The 19,115-nt window shown below is 39.6% G+C and overlaps 1 protein-coding gene across 1 annotated transcript; it reads left to right on the top strand.

Annotated features, from left to right (window-relative positions):
- Nucleotides 1–7,210: 7,210 nt before the first annotated feature.
- Nucleotides 7,211–17,686, top strand: tgm2l (transglutaminase 2, like). Its single transcript, XM_037765957.1, has 15 exons — nucleotides 7,211–7,299; nucleotides 8,657–8,827; nucleotides 10,481–10,711; nucleotides 11,187–11,305; nucleotides 11,776–11,904; nucleotides 12,230–12,407; nucleotides 12,639–12,777; nucleotides 12,871–12,974; nucleotides 13,711–13,853; nucleotides 13,973–14,072; nucleotides 14,406–14,551; nucleotides 14,766–14,895; nucleotides 15,059–15,219; nucleotides 16,585–16,721; nucleotides 17,045–17,686. Exons 1-15 carry the CDS (start codon nucleotides 7,284–7,286, stop codon nucleotides 17,205–17,207), a joined length of 2,067 nt encoding a protein of 688 aa, XP_037621885.1. The 5' UTR covers nucleotides 7,211–7,283; the 3' UTR covers nucleotides 17,208–17,686.
- Nucleotides 17,687–19,115: the final 1,429 nt, after the last annotated feature.

Below are 19,115 nucleotides of genomic sequence, written 5' to 3'. Positions count from 1 at the left end.
AATCTCCCGTGGATGCCAGCGGGACGTCAGTTGAGTAGGCGGTCCTTCAATGTGACCCAGGACACATTTATGTACACACTGCTAAAAACAATGTGGCCATATGTGGCCCAGACCACCTCTGAGTGTGGTCTGAAAGATCCAATCTCAATGTGTCCTCAATGTGTATTGAGTGCGTTCACACCTTTACTTAGAGCTGTCCACTTGTGATCCGATCACTGAGGACACATGTTAATACCAGGTCTGAACAGGGCCATTGTATAGTATATCAAAAAATAAAAAAAGTCATAGTATAGTATGTCGACAAATCCAAAAAAGTCAGAGTACAGTATGTCGAAAAAAGTCATAGTATAGCATGTCAAAAAAACTAATGAAAAAGTCATAATATAGTATGTCAAAAAATGTCATTGTATAGTATGTTGAAAGAAGTCATGGTATAGTATGGCGATAAAATTGTTAAAAAAAGTCATAGTACAGTATGTTGAAAAAGGTCATGAAAAGGTAATAGTATAGTATGTCAAATAAAGTCAGGAAAAGTCATAGTGTGCTACGTCGAAAAAGGTCATAAAAAAGTCAGAATTGTTCATTATTGCACTCCTCATCCACCCCCTCATCGATGATCCTGTTTGTCTTAATATTAGAAAAGTGGTACGAGTTCATTTTCTCTGTCCAATGCTTTAAGAGCTTGTTTAAAGGCTAAAGCCTGGCCTAGCATACTGCAAAATGAATCGATTCAACAGTTTCATACTGCATACTACTGAGGAGTGCAGTATGCAGTATGTACTGTATACTGTATACTGCATACTGCGTTTGTCAGTAGTATGCAGTAGGCAGTTTTGAATACAGCCTTTGACTTTTTTATGACATTTTAATGACATACTATTCTATAACTCTTTTATGGCATGCTATGATATTTATGCTATATTATGACATTTTTAATGACTTTTTTATGACATGGCATGATATATTTGTATCTTTTATATATCTTGTATATTTGACTCTTTTATGGCATACTATATGATCTTTATGACATTTGTATGACTCTTATGATATATATACTATTTATATATTATATTTTGTATGATATTGTTATGGCATACTATATAACATCTTTTATGTCATATTATGCTATGACATTTTTATGACGCTATTATTGATTTTTTTTATGGCATACACTCTACTATGACAATTTTTATGACATTTTATGGCATACTATGCTATAAGATTTTAATGAATTTTTTATGACATACTATATCATGACATTTTTATGGCATTTTTTATGACATACTATTTTAATTTATTTTTGCACTGCATAATATGACTTTGTTTACATACTATACACTAATATTTTTATGTCATATAATAATACAACATATTTATTTAATACTACATTATACATATATATATATCTAAAAAAATTGGGGGGGGGGTTACGACACACCATGCTATGGTGTTTTATAACATACTATATTAGAATTTTTTTATGGCATACCATACTATGATTTTTTAATGACATTTTCATGGCATACCATACGATGACTTTTTTATGGCATTTTGTATGACATACTATTTAAATTTATTTTTGCATGGCATATTATACTATACAATAACATTTTATGTCATACTTTAATATGAAATTTTCATGACAATTTTATGTCATACTTTAATATGAAATTTTCATGACAATTTTATGTCATACTACACTATGACATTTTATGGAATTTTTTTATGACACTCTATAATGACATTTTTATAACATACTTTATTATTCTTTTTATGGCATACTATACTATGCCATTATTTACCAATGTTTATGGCATACTACACTATGATATTTGTATGGCATTTTATGCCTAACTATATTATTATTTTTTTGAGGCATACTATATGACATTTTTATGACATTTTTATGGCACACTATACCACAAATGTATATGGCATACTATAGTATGACATTTTTATGGTATACTATGCTATGAGAGGGCTGCAGTGTTTAGCACTGTCACCTCACAGCAAGAGGGTCGCAGGTTCAAACCCGGCTTGCGGCACTTCTGTGTGGAGTTTGCATGTTCTCTATGTGTCAGCCCTGTGATGGTCTGGCGAACTGTCCAAGGTGTAACCCGCCTTTGCCCAATGTCAGCTGGGATCGGCTCCTCTTGTGTCATATAGTTTACGTTTATGTATAAATGTGGGCCTGCTTTGGGTTCATGTGTGTGCTAGAATTGGGCAGAATGATTGTTAGAGACCAATGAAGTGCAATGCACTGTCCAATAGTGTGTCACTCTGTCACACTTTGGTGTGATCGGGAGGCTGAGGTCAGTCGAAGACCTTTTCCCGAAACATGACCATCCCAGAATTCCACAGTTCAGCATCACGCTGATACAAACACTCATTTCCAGTCATGCAGATGCACTCTCAGGAAGGCACATATTTACTTAACAAAATGTTTGCTCTTCTGCTTAATGTCACTGTCCGATCTGTCCTGTGACAGGAAGTGTTTCTACTGGCATTGCAAGCACAAATGCATAAAGGAGACATGGCACACATGGAAAGAAATAATTTCAATGTCAATTTACTGTTCATGGGGTGTACCACACAGACTGTGAGAACAATTGTACAATGTCTTCAGTCAAAGGAAATTATTCATGTGACTTCAGGTATCTCAGGATGGGTTGAAGAATCCAAGTCTGAGCTCATGGACATTGAAAGTTGCAGGTGTCTACCATTTAGACAGGAACGCTAGGGAGTTGCTTTATGGAAAGTGTAGGATCTAGCATTTTTGGAGCCTGATCCACGCAAGGGACTGCAAAAAGACTAAAAGTCAGCAGCAAAAGTCAGCCTCCAGCCAGCCAGTCTGCAAGTCTCTCAATCTTATGTACTGTAAGTGTAATTATAAATTACTGGCATACTCATTTAAAACCATATAAAATACACATGCTTATATATAGATGGATTTAATGTTGTATAGTCCATATCATCTAGAGGACACCCTATGTCTCTGTGTATGTTTGTGTGTAATCAGCATTTGCCGGCAGGCACTTGGCTCACAGCTGCCACATGACCACAAGAAATTCATATGCTGCCTTTTTACTTCCATCAAATTCATCTTAATCTGTTTCAATTAGGAATGAGTTTACACTGAACGGCCATAACGAGGTCATGTGGACCTGTTGTAGCTTCAGTCACTAACAGGGGCATTTACAGGCCTATCACTTTATCAGTGAATGTGTGTGTGTGTGTGTGTGTGTGTGTGTGTGTGTGTGTGTGCGTGCGTGCCTGCGTGCGTGCGTGCGTGCGTGCGTGCGTGCGTGTGTGTGTGGCCTACAATAAACGACCTAATGTGTCCGTGTACGTCACGGTTATAGCACTAGTGATGATCATCCAGGCTACTCAATGTCTGATTATGTGTGGACTGGGTGCTTGTGTTTATCATCTTTGCTATTTATTGTACTGTTCTCATTGTGTGTGTGTGTGGGGGATGTGTGGGGGATAATGAGGTCACTGACCTCATTATCTACTTGTTTCCCGCTCTGAGCCAGACAATCTGTGGCCACTGAAATATGTAACACAATGCAGTAAGCTCTCGAGACACAAAAACAGATTCTGTCTCTGTCTGCAATAACACAGTCCAGTTTAAACACCTGCCTGTACACAGATGATCTACATGCTGTGCTTTTAAATTGACACTGTTCAATGTTGTAGCAACCTTACAAAATTAAAAGGAATGTAGGTACATCTCTGACTCTACAAATCAATCAGCTGCAGAAGAGTCCATTTAATTTTTGGGGGTTTGGTCCAGATATAGTTTGATGTGCATATTATTTTTTAGGCATTAAAGTGAACATCCAAGTCAAGTCAGCCTCTCTTTAAAGCTCTGATATATCTAACTTAGCATTTAATAATACAGAAGTGGCTTAAAAGCAAGTTAGCCAAAGTCTGTTATTTAACTAAACACTATTGTAATTGATATAATGTTATAACATTAAAGCAGCGGTAGGCAAGATTGGAGCAAATATGAATATGACCCAGACTTTTTTTAAGACCTTTCATAACAAATTTAAGATATTGTTGAATGAGGCCCATTATGAATATGTAGCACCACAAATCTGCAGCCAACAGCAGAATCAGGCATGGGTCAATCATGAATCAGGCAAGGGTCAAATCTTTTCCAGAGAAGGGTTGGTCAGAGATTCATCATAAATGGTTACATCATATCTTAAAATGTGACACAGAAGCATTTGCACTTGTCACAGCCCGGCTCTTAGACTGCAACAAAAATGGGAGTGGAGACAAGGTCGATGCAAAATAACAATACGTTTTTTAAAATAATCACCAAATAACAAATAAATGTAAAGATCAGCACCAGTAGTCAGTGGTGTAAGAGTGCATGGAGGCATGTGTGTGAGTGCATGGAACAAAACAAAAAGAACAGCCGCACCGCTATGTCCACACAAATGGAGTGGGGTGAGAGGATGGAGAGAGAGAGATCTGAATGGCGAAGAGGGTTTTTTAATCAGTGCTACACCGGGCCCAGGTGTAGCTCATCATCTGATGATGACGCCGCCTTGACCAGAGCCTGCAAGAAACAAAAGAGACCAGTGAGCCAACACACACCTAGTGGTGGGGAGGGGTCGTCATACACTGTAATGCATTTCAATAAAAAAAAGTTCTAAATTCTGTTGGAAAGAAGATGTGACATACAGGATAAATGGACCCTGTATCGGACATATCCTGCATAAATGGGCAGAATACTGAGTGGAACCCATATGATGTGTGTAGAGGTGTGTGTGGTTATTTTGTAGCAGCCTGGTGCCATTTGCTTTGCACGCGAATTCATGAAGTTGAACACTGTTTGGGTGACCAAATCGGCAAGGGCTGGAGACTAGGGACAATCAAGTATCGGACATGAGGCAACCAGAATCAGAGACAGAAAGCCAGATATTTCCACCAAAAAGGGACTTTATTGGGATGAACTCCCCCTTTAAAATTGTCAAATGCTGTATCTGCATTAAATACACAACAGAGGAAGATGCTTGACATAAACAGTATTGCACATACATTTACTCATTGTAATCATAATTACCTGAAAGCCAGATAATATTTAAACAAACATATTCCAGTTTAACCTATGAATTGAGTCATAAAGTGAACAGACAAAGACATGGCATCATCAAAGTAATAAACCTTAAGAATAACTGACTTTAGATGCACTGGATGAAGACAGGACAACAGGTCTGGCTGGTAGCAGGGCAAACAGAGTGACATGTTCTTCCTTCTCCCCTCCTATTTATAGGAGCACTGATTGTGTGCAGATTGTGTGACTCTTCTCTGAGCTCATCAAGATGATGGCAGATCTGAAACACTTTCTAACAAACACAGTGAAAGTTCATGCGTAATGGCACTGCGCTCTGATGTGGCACTTCTCAAGTCAGAGTCTTGCTGCCTTCAGATGGCTGAACAAAACACCAACCACAGTACGTACAGTATTCCAAGCAAGAAGTCTCTACATGTCACACACCTTTGCTACACGAGGAGTGCATCCGTTCTTTTGGTCCTAAACAGAGTTATTGACTGATCACCTTCCCACCTGACTCACAGGTCACCTTCCGGTTAAAGCTGGACTATCTTGTGAGCCACCTGTGAGTCCATATACGCCGGTGCCTCTTTTTTTTTTAGACGTTTCAGCAAACGGGATAGCACAGATAATCAAGGCAGCACGTTGCTGCCTTGTTAGCATTATCACCATACAGACCTCTGCTAGCAAACCAACTTTACCTGCCTCTGAGCTTTCAAACAAATCTTTATTGACAACTGTCAACAGCCCGAACGGCCCTCAGGAGCTGAGGGACCATGTTTTTCTTTCTATTTGACACTTACTACAATGTGACCACTCAGGTCGTGGCTGACGATCGGATCGTACAGTGTGCGCACATAAATCGTGAGCTTTGGCTTTACATTGCAAACGATCTACTTGTATAGTAGGAATAGGAATTACACAACAACATTTCTAAAATCGTACAGTGTATGCCCAGCTTAAGCCATTATCATTTGGGCACCATGAATGTTTGTACCAAATTGCTGTGCTTATCCATCCAGTAAATATCCAGAGATATTTCACAGGATAAGGGAAAATGTTGACGTGGTGGGTGCCCCAGAGGAATATCCAGGTGATCAATCAAGTATTCATCCTCTAGGGACCATGAACGTCTGTACAAACTGTCTATCAGTCTGTCCATCCAATAGTTGTTGAGATATTTCAGTCTGGACCAAAGTGGTGGACCGACCGACACTCTGACCTCGGCATCCCTAGAGCCATGTTGACAGTGGTTAAAATGAACATTTAAATGACCTGTACTATGTTGGATGGTTCTATGAGGACGCAACATAAGATACAACACATCCAGCATGAACACAGCTATATAACATGGCATATACATGATGAATGCCAAGCTGTTCTTTTACAGTCATTTTCACTGATCACTAGTATGAATCTGTAGCTTTTAACTTCTTCATTTTGTTATGCTTATTGAGGATTTTTATATCCAACTCATATAGAGACTCGTTTGGAATATTGTATGTACTGTGGCTGGCTTTTTGTTCAGGACCAAAATAACCCGCCGTTAATCTCAAGGGAGGGTTATTTCACAGTGATAGGTCACATTATGTTGCAATTGAAGTATTTGTAGAATGGAAAGCAGAACATTGCTTTCAACACTCCAGACATCGCCGGCCACACCTCCGATTTGTTCAGTAGGTCAAATTAAACAAAAAGGGTCAATGAGAGTGGGCTCTGACATTGGTGGTTACTTTCTTAAGAATGTGATGAAATGATAAAAGAAGTGACTGGATGTTACTCATCCACTGAGCTGGAACAGTGCTGAGGCAGTGATGAGTGTCTCAAACATGCACATACATTTGTGCATGCACATACACCAGCAACATCGACCCTTCAACATACGCAGCAACAAGGACCCCAGTGTCTTAGAAGGGATGTGAAACTCACTTTAAACTTTCACTCACCCACACTGCAAACACACTCACACATGAATACACCTACAGAGGACTATAGGTTTTTGGTAAGTGAGAGGTCAGAGGTCACAGAGGGAGATGAGGTGGAGTGAGTGAGTATTTTGGGATGAGTGTGTGTGTGTCAGAGAGGTGGGAGGGACAGTCTTGTGTGTATAAATACAGGACTGTGGTGGACACCAAGCATGAAAAGAAGAGTGTAAAGACACTTGATTACACTTGGAGCAACATTTTAATAGACTTGAATAGAAAGATCTGCTATGGCCAACCACAAGGGTAAGTGATCGATCGATCAACCTATCTATCCATCTATCTATCTATCTATCTATCTATCTATTGTATCTATCTATCCATCTATCTATCTATCTATCTATCTATCTACTGTATCTATCTATCTATCTATCTATCTATTGTATCTATCTATCTATCGTTAATGCTTATTGTCTACATCTCTTACTCCCTCTCTCTCTGCAGTCCGTATTACAAACTTTTCGGGAGATTATTATGTGTGTGAAAAATGTGATGATGCATGATTCGACACTTTGGTGTGAATGACCCATCCTAATTCCTCCAGGGTTCAGACTGGCCAACGGAGGCTACATTTTACAGTTTTACATTTGTGCTTAAAAAACTAGTTACTGTGTCAGTAAATTGGCTAATGCCACCAAAATGAAAAGTTGATCAAAATGCTTACACATTTTTTCACCAGACAACCCTGGAAATGTTAAATCTCTGTTTTGTTCTACTTTTTTGTTGACACTGACTGCTTACTGTACTATACCAGAATTTCAGTTCTGTCTAGCTGAAGGCTATTATGTATCACACTGAGCTTTTTAGATTCCCATTTCAACAGTAGGTCAAAGTTTACTCGGAAAAGTGAATACTGTAGTGCCCAGAAAAAGGATATGCACATTTGTATGTATACATCTTTTTTTTTTTACATGTAGCCGACTGTAAACGGAAAAATCACTTTCATGTAAAGTCATATTCAGTGAACAGAAAATTTGCCACAAAATGACATTAAGAAAAAACCTGCGGTAGTTCAGTAAAGAGCAACTAATTGTACCTCCTCACAGTACGTAACACCATGTCATAGATTTTTATGGAAAATGAAAATGTATGTTAGACAGATTTTCATAATTGAAAGGATCATTTTGCATGTGATGGCTCAAGCAAGAGTGTTTAGAAGTTGTGAAGAGGATGATAATTTCACTGAGAATCAACTCATCAGTTTTAATCAGCAAGCCATGTGCAAGAGGTTATTGTGCAAATTGTACACAATTGTACTTACTCTTGTGCCAATACATGTGCAAGTTAGCTGTCTCCTAGCTGCAGCTTTGTATTTACTGTTCAAGAGTCAGTTTTGATCTTCTCATCTAACGCTTGGCAAGAAAGTGAATGAGTGTATTTCCCAAAATGTGAAAATATTTCTTTAACAAGAATACATGTACTGAAGACGACAACCTAGTCATCAAGTTCAACTTGTGACCTGTGCAACTCTCTGTCAACTCTGAGTAAGGTCACAACAGGTGAACTCTTCCATCACTGCCAATATTGTATTTACAGTAGCCACAACACAGCCAAACACAGACACAGTTATTGCAGGCTGATTGTTGATCTTTGTCTCCGTTAGGTTTGATTATTGATGTGGATCCGAGAAGTCATGAAAACAACTTGGCTCACCGCACCAGGGAGATTGATAGGGAGCGCCTGATTGTCCGCAGGGGTCAACCCTTCTCCATAACTGTGCAGTGCTCTGGGTCTCTGCCCCCCAAACACCACCTGGAACTGGTCCTGCACCTTGGTGAGTACAGCCTCACTTAGAAGATACCAGGGGGGGTTAGCCTGATGGGTTTCTGATGCTAATCCAATAGGGATGCACAATTTATATCGGGCCCAATAAATCATTGGCCAAGAAATTTATATTATTATGTATTATCACTATTGTATTATTAAATTATAGCCTATAAATTATCAGCTGATATTACAAAGCCAAATTGCTTTCATTAACTTAACAAGTGCAGCATCTTAACACTCTGATACAGTAATATGCACCTTTAAAGTTGGTTTGCGATCTGCCAATAATCACAGAGAAGAAGAAGAAGAAGAAGAATCACGCTGACTAGAGAGCTAAACATGTTGTTGCTGGTGCAAACGTTTTTTCACAGTTTCAAAAGGAAAACAACACGATTGCAATTTCCAATACAAGTTTTTTAATGTACTAAAAAAGAAATGAAAACATTTGAACCATTCTTTGTTTTTGTTGTGTTAACAATAGTGATGTCAGTTAGATTTGGTCCGGTCAGATCTATGGAATATTAAATCATCCATATTTGCTCACTACATCACAGCCTTTCTTATCCTCAGGTGTGTATAAACTACCGGTTATGAACTTGTTTTAAAAAATACAAAAATGTGTAATTATCCGTTATCCTGTTAGTATCAGCCATGAGAAGCAGATAATTACCGTATTGGCTAAAAAAAATCCATATCATGCATCCCTACAAAGGCATGGTGTACCAAGCCAGAAAAAGAACAAGAAGACATTCAATACAAAAAAAAATACTTATTCAGTAAATAAGTATAGGCCTATGCATTTTAACACATAAGAACTTGATGCTGCAGTCAATTTGATTCTTCTACACCAACAGTTTAGCCTGTCCCGTGGACTAGTCTTTTCACTTCCTTCACGGTTACCTCCTCAACTGTAGTTGACAACTATAGAATTCTGGTCTTAATCATATCTAACAACCAAAATATTTTCAGATGAAGGTCCCTAAGTCCCAAAATCGTATCAAATGGGGGTCCGTGAGTGGGGTCCTTGACAAGAAATAAGTTGAGAACCACTGTTTTAGATGATTACAGTTAGCTGCAACAACAGCTGTCTTGGTGCTGTGCTACATTCAAACAGATTCACACCGGGGAAGCATTTCTTGTGCCTGTGTTTATTATGATAAATAGCTCACTGACTGTGTTTTTAATAGTTTTTCAGACAACAATGGAGCTCTAAGGCACAGAGGAATAAGCTACGTCAGGTTTTGGTTACACAGGCTTGTTAGTTTCTTGTAGGATCAGTTGTGATTTGTTGCCAAAAACAATATAGTATAATAAACAGCTTTCGTAAGACGACCTACCACCTGGCTAAGATAACCAAGAGTGTAGCTAGATATTCCCCATAAAAGCCCCATAAAAAGAGTAATGAACAAATATACAGTAGTTAAGTTAGAAGTTAGTCAGTCCTTGATCCAAAACACAGTGATCCTCTGTAAACTAGCTGGTAACACTCTTTTCTTGTCATAAATCCTCCATTTAATTCATAGTAGCAAAATGTATTTCCCTCACTTTTCTTATGCTGATTTGAACAATAGTTTGTGATGCTGACTCAGATAAATAGCAAGAAGATTAATTGACAATCCATTTTGTAAATTATATAATAACCGTTTTTATGTTTCTTCAGGTAAGAGAGACGAGGTGGTGATCAAGGTTCAGAAGGAGCGTGGGGACGGAGACAAGTGGTGGTTTAACCAGCAGCGAGCGCAGGATGAAATGCTGTTGACTGTGCACAGTCCATCGGACGCCCTCATTGGCCAGTACCGTCTGGCCGTGTTGATGATGTCACCTGACGGACGCATTTTAGAGAAGACCGACAAAATTAGGTTCCACCTGCTCTTTAACCCGTGGTGCAAAGGTAAAACATAAAGCAAACACACTCAGCTATGTGCTTCCTCAGACTAACTGCATTCACTTTCTGCAGCTTTTAAACTATATCATGTGTCCTGATCTAGCAGAAACAAAAACAAAACAGACTGGATGTGTTTTCTCCATATTTACCTTCAGCAGGGGTTTCTACCCCCATCCTCTCACCTTGACAAAGATATAAACTATACAACAGGTCCCCGTCACCACTTTTCAATATTAGTATTTATCATCACCAGCATCATGAAAACACCAAATGATGGAATTTCACACAGAACAAGTGTCGTGTTTTTCTAATTGAGGCCCTTGAACAAGTATATTGCGATGTTGTTGTTTCTGCTTGTTGGCTTCTTCTGTTTCCTGTGAATGTGTCACTCTGTCTATAGAGTTTTGAATATGGAGCAACTGATTAGGAAACAAAACTTCATCTGCGTTGAATGATCATGATTTGTGTGTGTGTGTACCAGATGATGTGGTGTACCTCCCCGATGAGAGTCTGCTCGAGGAGTATGTTATGAATGAAGATGGACTCATTTATATGGGGGCCTCGGATTACATCAATAGTATTCCCTGGAATTATGGACAGGTAACTCTCTCACACACACACACACACACACACTGTGGGAATGTGCTGAGTATGGCTGTCTGTCTGGCCAGTAGGTGGCCTGTGTGAATTGTCACAGCAGTGTGACGGCGGAGACTCGGGGGCTTCAGCTGGATCAGGAACTCTGTTTGCTGGACGGAGAAAACTTCTGGACGAGTGGTGTCAGAATGTAACCAAACCACACATACATGGGCTTGTTCCTTCACAGCTCGCTGGGAGGGCAGAGAGGAAGACAAACAGGCAGGCAAACAGATAGATGGCAGACAGACAGACAGGAGGGGGTGTAAGACACAAACCAAGCAATGGGAAACATGTGATTTGAAATCCGTTTTCAAAAAAAAGGTTGAGAAGTTTCTCCTGCTTAACAACCAACCTTTTCTTTTCTTTGTTCCCCTCTCATGTTTTCTCTCCATCTCCCTGTGATTCTCTCTCTCTCTCTCTCTCTCTCTCAGTTTGAGGACTTTGTGATGGATATCTGTTTTGAAGTCCTGGACAACTCCAAGGAGGCCCTGAAAAACTCTGAGACAGACATTGAGCAGAGATGTGACCCCGTCTATGTCAGCAGGATAATCACTGCGATGGTGACGATCTCTTCTACTCGCTGCTAAAACAATGCTGGCAGTTTAACAACAGTACAACAAAAAAACATCTGCATTTTAGTTTTCTCTGTCTGAGTGGTAACGCATAAGGTACATTAGTTATCCATCAAAACAGCTCAATAGAAACCCCAGGAAGGAGTTGTCACTTTACTTACCTTACTGTTTGACAAATGATCCCGACATACGATCCTATATACACATATTATCAGGAAGATACATGAAAATCTCCCATTTTCAAACCTGTGCTTCATGCAGTGATTCACAGCTTTAAAGATGTCTCCTCGAATTGTTGTCTTCACCCATCCAGGTGAACTCTCAAGGTGACAGGGGTGTGTTGACCGGTCGCTGGCACGAGCCGTACACTGATGGAGTCTCACCGCAAAAATGGACCGGCAGCGTGCCGATCCTCCAACAGTGGAGCAAGGCCGGGGTGAGGGCGGTCAAATATGGCCAGTGCTGGGTGTTTGCTGCCGTCGCTTGCACAGGTGAGGCTTTCACCGATTTCACTGCAGCATGATGGAATGATCCCAAAGAGTAATAGCTCTGAAGATAAGGAAAAACAAGTGTTTTCAGGAGTAATTGCTTCTGACTGTACAAGTCATGTTTTTAAAGAGATAATTCAACATTTTGAGAAATATGCTTATTAGATTTGGGTAACCAAATAAAATGGAAAGGAACAAGTAAAGTAATGAATCTGATCGGTGTTATCTTCACAGTGCTGCGCTGTCTGGGAATCCCAACACGCCTCATCACCAACTTCTCTTCAGCCCATGATGTCGATGGAAACCTCTCTCTAGACTTCCTGCTGAATGAAAAACTGGAGAGGATAGAGCAAAACAATAACGACAGCTCCTGGTAGGAACCATCACACATTTTGAATAAGATTTAGTAGAAGACATTACATCATCTCAAGTAATACATTATCTCCTCCTTTCCTCGTGATTTTAGGAACTTCCACTGTTGGGTCGAGTCCTGGATGAGGAGAGATGATCTCCCCAAAGGAAATGATGGCTGGCAGGTTTTGGACCCCACCCCTCAAGAACTGAGTGATGGTACATTCCTTATGTTTAACCTAATCTCTTTTATTCACCTCTCTCTCTTCTATATATCTGTCTATCTGTGTCTTACAAGACATTTTTCACCTTATCCTCCTTGATAACTAAAAAATAACCATTGACTGTCACCACTATAACTGTTCTCTGGCTGCAATTGAATGGAATAAACTTCCAGTATCTCTGAAACTCATTGAAGCAGAGAGAGATTTTAAACAGGTTATATGAAGAAATGACTGGCAAATAGTCTCTCACAATAAGTACCTTGCACAAACCTTGCACTAACTCTTTTATGTGATTGGATTTATGTGATATTGTATTTGCACCTGTCAGAGCATCTTGCCCCACCATCAGAGGATAACAATGGAAATAAGCCTGTAGCTTTATTGTGTAATTTTTAACCCTCATTTTAATCCTGCACGTGATCATCAGGGGAAGCAGTGTTATGTGTATTTTAATGAGTATCTATCTATCTATCTATCTATCTATCTATCTATCTATCTATCTATCTATCTATCTATCTATCTATCTGTTCTCAAGATTGTCACTGCTGACTTTCTCTGGTATCATATTGTGATATATTAGATTCAAGGCTGGTTGGTGTTTCCTATCAGCCTGATAATTAATATGAATTACCACCATTAAAAAATATTGTTTCCTGTTACTGAGTCAACTATCTCATGACGCCAGAAATGGTTTAAAGAAATCCTTGACAAAAATTATTTTTACCCTTCAGGTGAGTATTGCTGTGGTCCGTGTCCGGTGACGGCCATCAAGGAGGGAAATCTGGGAGTAAAGTATGACACTCCATTTATATTCGCTGAGGTGAACGCTGATATCATCCACTGGATTGTCCAACGAGATGGCCAACGGCGCAAGGTGATTGACTTTTGTTTTGATTTGTCTTTCATATTTGTTCAAGTTAAAAAAAAACACTGCACATGAGATCAAAAAATAAAAAGATTTAATGATAATTATGATTGTTGTTATCGTTACAGATCAGAGTGGACCAGGCGACTGTGGGGAGGAACATTAGCACCAAAAGTGTTTACGGCAACCAAAGAGAAGATGTCACTTGGCACTACAAATATCCTGAGGGTTAGTTGGGAAGACGTACACAGAGGAGTAGATAGAATAGGATCAGTAATTGCAGAAATTTACAGCAGCCATACTGATAACACCTTATTGACTATAATCACATTCACTTCAGTATACAGCATTCTCCAACAATATGTAGCCTTCTGTTTGTAAGATGTTATTTCATGTAATTCAAAAGAAATCATACAACTGGTTGAGTGTGTAACTGATGGATGCTCTGAAGCTCCAGCGGTCTGTAACTTCCACCGTTTAACTTGTGTAATATCTGCTCATCGTGATCCGTTTAGACACATGCTCAGGATTGGTTGTCATGAACCAACATCTTCTCCACAGGCTCCAAGAAGGAGAGAGAGGTGTACGAGAAGGCGGGACGCCGGGTCACAGAGCCAACCAATGGGAGCGTAGAACCAACACAACTGGAGATTTCAATCAAGCATGCTAAACCTGTATTTGGGACAGACTTTGATGTGATTGTTGAGGTATGGAGTGCTCAGACTGTGAATGGATGGATGGATGGATGGATGGATGGATGGATGGACGGATGGCATCATACACAGTGAATCTGGGGCTGCTGTTGTCAGAATGTGTTTCTTCTAGTATTCTGTTTGATTTATGGACATTTAGTGGAATAACAGAGCGATCAAATAGAGCAGTCAATCCATTCATCCAGTCATGAATCCATTCTGTCTGCAGGTGAAGAATGAAGGAGGCAGAGACGCTCATGCTCAGCTGACCGTACTGGTCACGGCTGTAACTTACAACAGTCTCCACCGAGGGGAGTGCCAGAGACAAGCAATCAGTTTGAGAGTGCCAGCTTATGAAGGTTAGTTGCTCAAATAAACCTGCAAATGTCTGTGGCGCAGGCATAGGCTACTGTAAAACAACAGGGATGCTGTGTTTTACCTGCACACTTTATCTCTCTTATTTTGTGGCAGCATGATTTTCCTGTTTAATACTATACTATTGGGGTGTGTGTGTGTGTTCAGCCCACAAGGAAGTGCTGCGTCTGCACTATGACGACTATGCCAAGTGTGCCTCTGATCATCATCTGATCAGGGTGAGAGCCTTCTTAGAGGCTTCAGGGGAGAGCGAACCCATCATGACCGAGGCCAACATCCCACTGAGCATGCCTGAACTCCTCGTACAGGTGGGTAAACACGGAGTGCGCCTAGAGGTCATAGTTGGACCACGAAAGCATTTATAAGGTTTATTATAATGCTTGTGTAATCTGTGTCTAAATGACAGGCAGAGGACCGATTAGAATGAAACTATGAACTATTCGATTTTGCAGGTTATTATTTAGAATAAGGTGTACGTTGAGCTAGAAGACTACTGATGTCAAGAGTTTGAGGTTTCTCATAACTGCATGAGAAACATCCCACACGTCATTCTTGGTGTATGTTAGAAAATCACAGATTCAACAGTCATGGGGAAAAATCCATATGTAATTAAAAAATCACCACAATCGATAGTTTTGATATTTAATGAAAAAAAGACTTTATGATCTACGCTTAAGTTAATTATTATTGCCTTGTTTGGGAGTATTAGTTGACTAGACCATATATCTTCTAGCTGGTATGCACATTAAAACACCAGGATCCAAGAGCCATTTAACCATTAATTCAGTGAGGATAATGGGTGGAGGTTGAAGGATGGATAATGGATGAAGATGATGATTTTTCAGCGCAATAAACATTAAATCAATATATTGCCATGCTTACCACAATTAGAAATAATAAACAAGAGGTACATAAGTTATCTTAATTATAACTTACATAAGTCAATACAAATTAACAAAATATACTACCACTTTCTTCTAAAATTAAACGGATTGCCTTACTTACTGGGTTTGTCTTTAGCTCACAGGTAAGTGGCTTATATCACACAGCTCCAGAACAATACCATGATCTATTAAGGAGTTGGATACACACATTAAATTAGGATAGAGAACATGTAAATATAACTCAAAGAATATAAACCATATGTTGTCTAAAACAAATTATCAGAATTATTGTGAACAAACTTACTGTGGTGGCAGCATGGTCTCAGACAAAGGGATCCGAACAGGACAAACCCAGCCTTTATATAACCCCCTTCTCTAGACTCCTACCCTGGATCATGAAGGTGAATCTGCACCCACTACTACCTGGCCCCACAGAACCGACTGGAGGCTTGAGATTTTAAACATTTAAGATCAAAATGTCAGCTTTTAAAATGTTCTTCCATGATCAAGCCTGGTTTAAATTTATGTATGAAACCACATCTCTATCTATCTCGGACTAATTTGCATACTATTTACGGTTCTTCAGATGCGGTGGAAACCCAAAAGGGACATTTAGTCCCTGAGTTCAGTTCTCCTGGCTCCGTAGTACCTGAAATTCTTTGGTCAGCCAAAATCCACCATCTTTTCTATTGGAAGCCTTTTGATGTTTTGTGTTTCCAGATTGGAAACTGTGATGTCCTACACTGTAAGTTGTAGCCTGAACATAGAGCTGTCATCTCTTTTCCCCAGGTGCCTGGGAAGGCTGTTTTATGGGAAGAAGTAACAGCCTACATCTCCTTCACCAACCCTCTACCGGTTCATCTGAAGGGTGGCGTGTTCACTGTAGAGGGAGCCGGCCTACTGTCGGCCACTGAGGTCCATGTTAAGTAAGTACTGATTCAACCATCTTCAGTGGCACATGCAAAGAATTGACAGGCACTGCATACGTCACAGACACTAGAATAAAAGATGGTGGTTGTGTCAATATCGAACCACCCAACGTGAATTAAAAAATGAGGTCTAGACTGATACTAACTGTAAGATGTCAGAAGCCCAGAAGCACAAGCACACTTTGTAGCCAAACTAGCAGTGTTTGATCAGTTGGTCTTGTTTTATAATACCTTCCAGAGTGAAATAAACTATTAATCAACTACTGGCTTGAAATAAAATGAAACTCAAGCATTCATCTCTCTCTCTCTTTTCTTTTCAGGGGTGATATAGCTCCAGGCCAGAAGGTGTCTGTCAAGCTCTCGTTCTCACCCGTGCGGACCGGGACCAAGAAGCTCCTGGTGGACTTTGACTCTGACAGACTGAAGGACGTGAAGGGAGTCGCCACTGTGCTTGTCCGCAAGAGGTACAGCCGACATTATTAAAAACCTTTGAGCTGACTGAAAGTGACACATCTTGTATTGTGAGATGGATGACTGTGACCTTATCCACAAAGAAATAGTGGTGTTTAATTACCTTAAAGCCACTATGTGTCAGATTTGAATATTTTTGACTTTGCATTATCCTTGGCACTAGATGCCCACATGAAAAAGCACAGAAAGACGGCCTTAAGATGGCAAATAATGTAAACACAGAAGTGATTTTTTACTTTTCGTTTATGTTCCTCCTCTGTACTATTTAATTTCTGACTGAATCACCAAATTTAAGAAGTTTCCTTATATCTTTGTTACCTGGTCCAAATCACCACGGATTTCTAATCCCTGATAATGAAATGAAATGAAAACCATCAGGGCCTTCAGTCCTGAGGTGCAGGGTTAAAAACATTATGCTATATGCTTTGTTATATATATTTGTTGAAAAGTGAATGTGATTTCACAAAATCTGTTGTTGTATGTTTTGTTTGTTTGTTGGAAGACATCACAATTTTTTAATATAATTTAATCCTAATATATTGTAATAATATTATGCATTTTTATAATAATGAATAATGTGTTCATATGCACAGTATGCTTCCAATAAAGTTTTTTTTCACCAGTATTCACTTGATCTGACATGTTATTAATGACATTGATGTTTGAGCTAGGCGATGGGTTGGCTGTCTGCAACATTATTTTAAACTGTACAGAGCCAAGAGAAGAGAGAATTCCTGCATACTGTGCTTTTAATTGCAATGAACTTTATTTAGAAATACATTTCGCTACCTGATGAAGGTCTAAGGACTGAAACGCTGTATTTCTAAATAAAGTTCATTGCAAGTAAAAGGATAGTGTGTGAGAATTCTCTCTTCTCTTGCCCATGGACATTTCATCCCACACTCCTGTCTACAAAAAAATGAAAGTGTGCATTGGCCTTCACAGTCAAAACTGTACAGAGCAAATCATTCTACAAGAGGGAGTCATACTGTCAGTTAAATAGTTCGAATTAAAAAAATAAAGTGTCTGTTATTTCTTAAAGGTACAGTGTGTAGGATTTGGCGGCATCTGGTGGTGTGGTTGCAGATTGCAACCAACTAAGTACCCCTCCCCTCAGTTCTCCCTTTCCAAGACTGCGGTAACGTGAGCCTCCAAGTGCAAAACCGTGGTAACGCTGTTCGCCTCGCTCAAAGGCCATCATTACCATAATAACACTAATTTAGGAGCAACAGAAGTCAGACGGCGGCTGGCGGTACCACGGTTTTGCACTCTGTAGCTCACGGTCCTTTCGTTTGGTTCTGTGCTACTGTGCGGACTGTGCAGAGGACCCACCCCCTATGTAGATATGAAGGGCTCATTCTAAGCTAACAAAAACACAACAATTCTTACTGAAAACATAATTATATATATTATATTCCATTTCTACAAATAGATCCCCCTAAATCCAACACACTGGCCCTTTAAGTACTCCCAGTGGATCTCCAGGAAGGTTGAAGGGACATTTGTTGCCTTCATGTGCAGAAACTGAATACAATTTAAAGAGAAGTTGTTTAGTATAGAAGTATTGTTTTAGCAGCAAATAGAAGAGATCATGATCATCCTGTTGACGGAGACGGAATCAGCTCAATGCTCAATGTCCATCTCTGAGTTTTTCAGGGCCTCCTTGGAGTTGTCTAGGACTTTAAAACAGATATCCATCACATTGTCCTCAAACTGAGAGAGAGAATCACATGGAGATGGAGAGAAAACATGAGAGAGGAGCAAAGAAAAGAAAAGGTTGGTTGTTAGGCAGGGGAAGCTTCTCAACCTTTTCTTAAAAAACGGATTTCAAATCACATTTGTTTCCCATTGGTCTGTCTGTGTCTTACACCCCCTCCTGTCTGTCTGTCTGCCATCTATCTGTTTGCCTGCCTGTTTGTC

This window comes from Sebastes umbrosus, chromosome 4 (genome assembly GCF_015220745.1).
Source record: "Sebastes umbrosus isolate fSebUmb1 chromosome 4, fSebUmb1.pri, whole genome shotgun sequence".
Lineage (NCBI taxonomy): Eukaryota > Metazoa > Chordata > Actinopteri > Perciformes > Sebastidae > Sebastes > Sebastes umbrosus.
Note: the sequence above shows the minus strand (reverse complement) of the source record. Positions and strands in the feature narration are given on the sequence as shown.

Coding starts and splice junctions, on each gene's coding strand:
- tgm2l (XM_037765957.1), top strand. Junction 12,778..12,870: donor AACAATAACGACAGCTCCTG/GTAGGAACCATC, acceptor TCGTGATTTTAG/GAACTTCCACTGTTGGGTCG. Junction 12,975..13,710: donor CCCTCAAGAACTGAGTGATG/GTACATTCCTTA, acceptor TTTACCCTTCAG/GTGAGTATTGCTGTGGTCCG.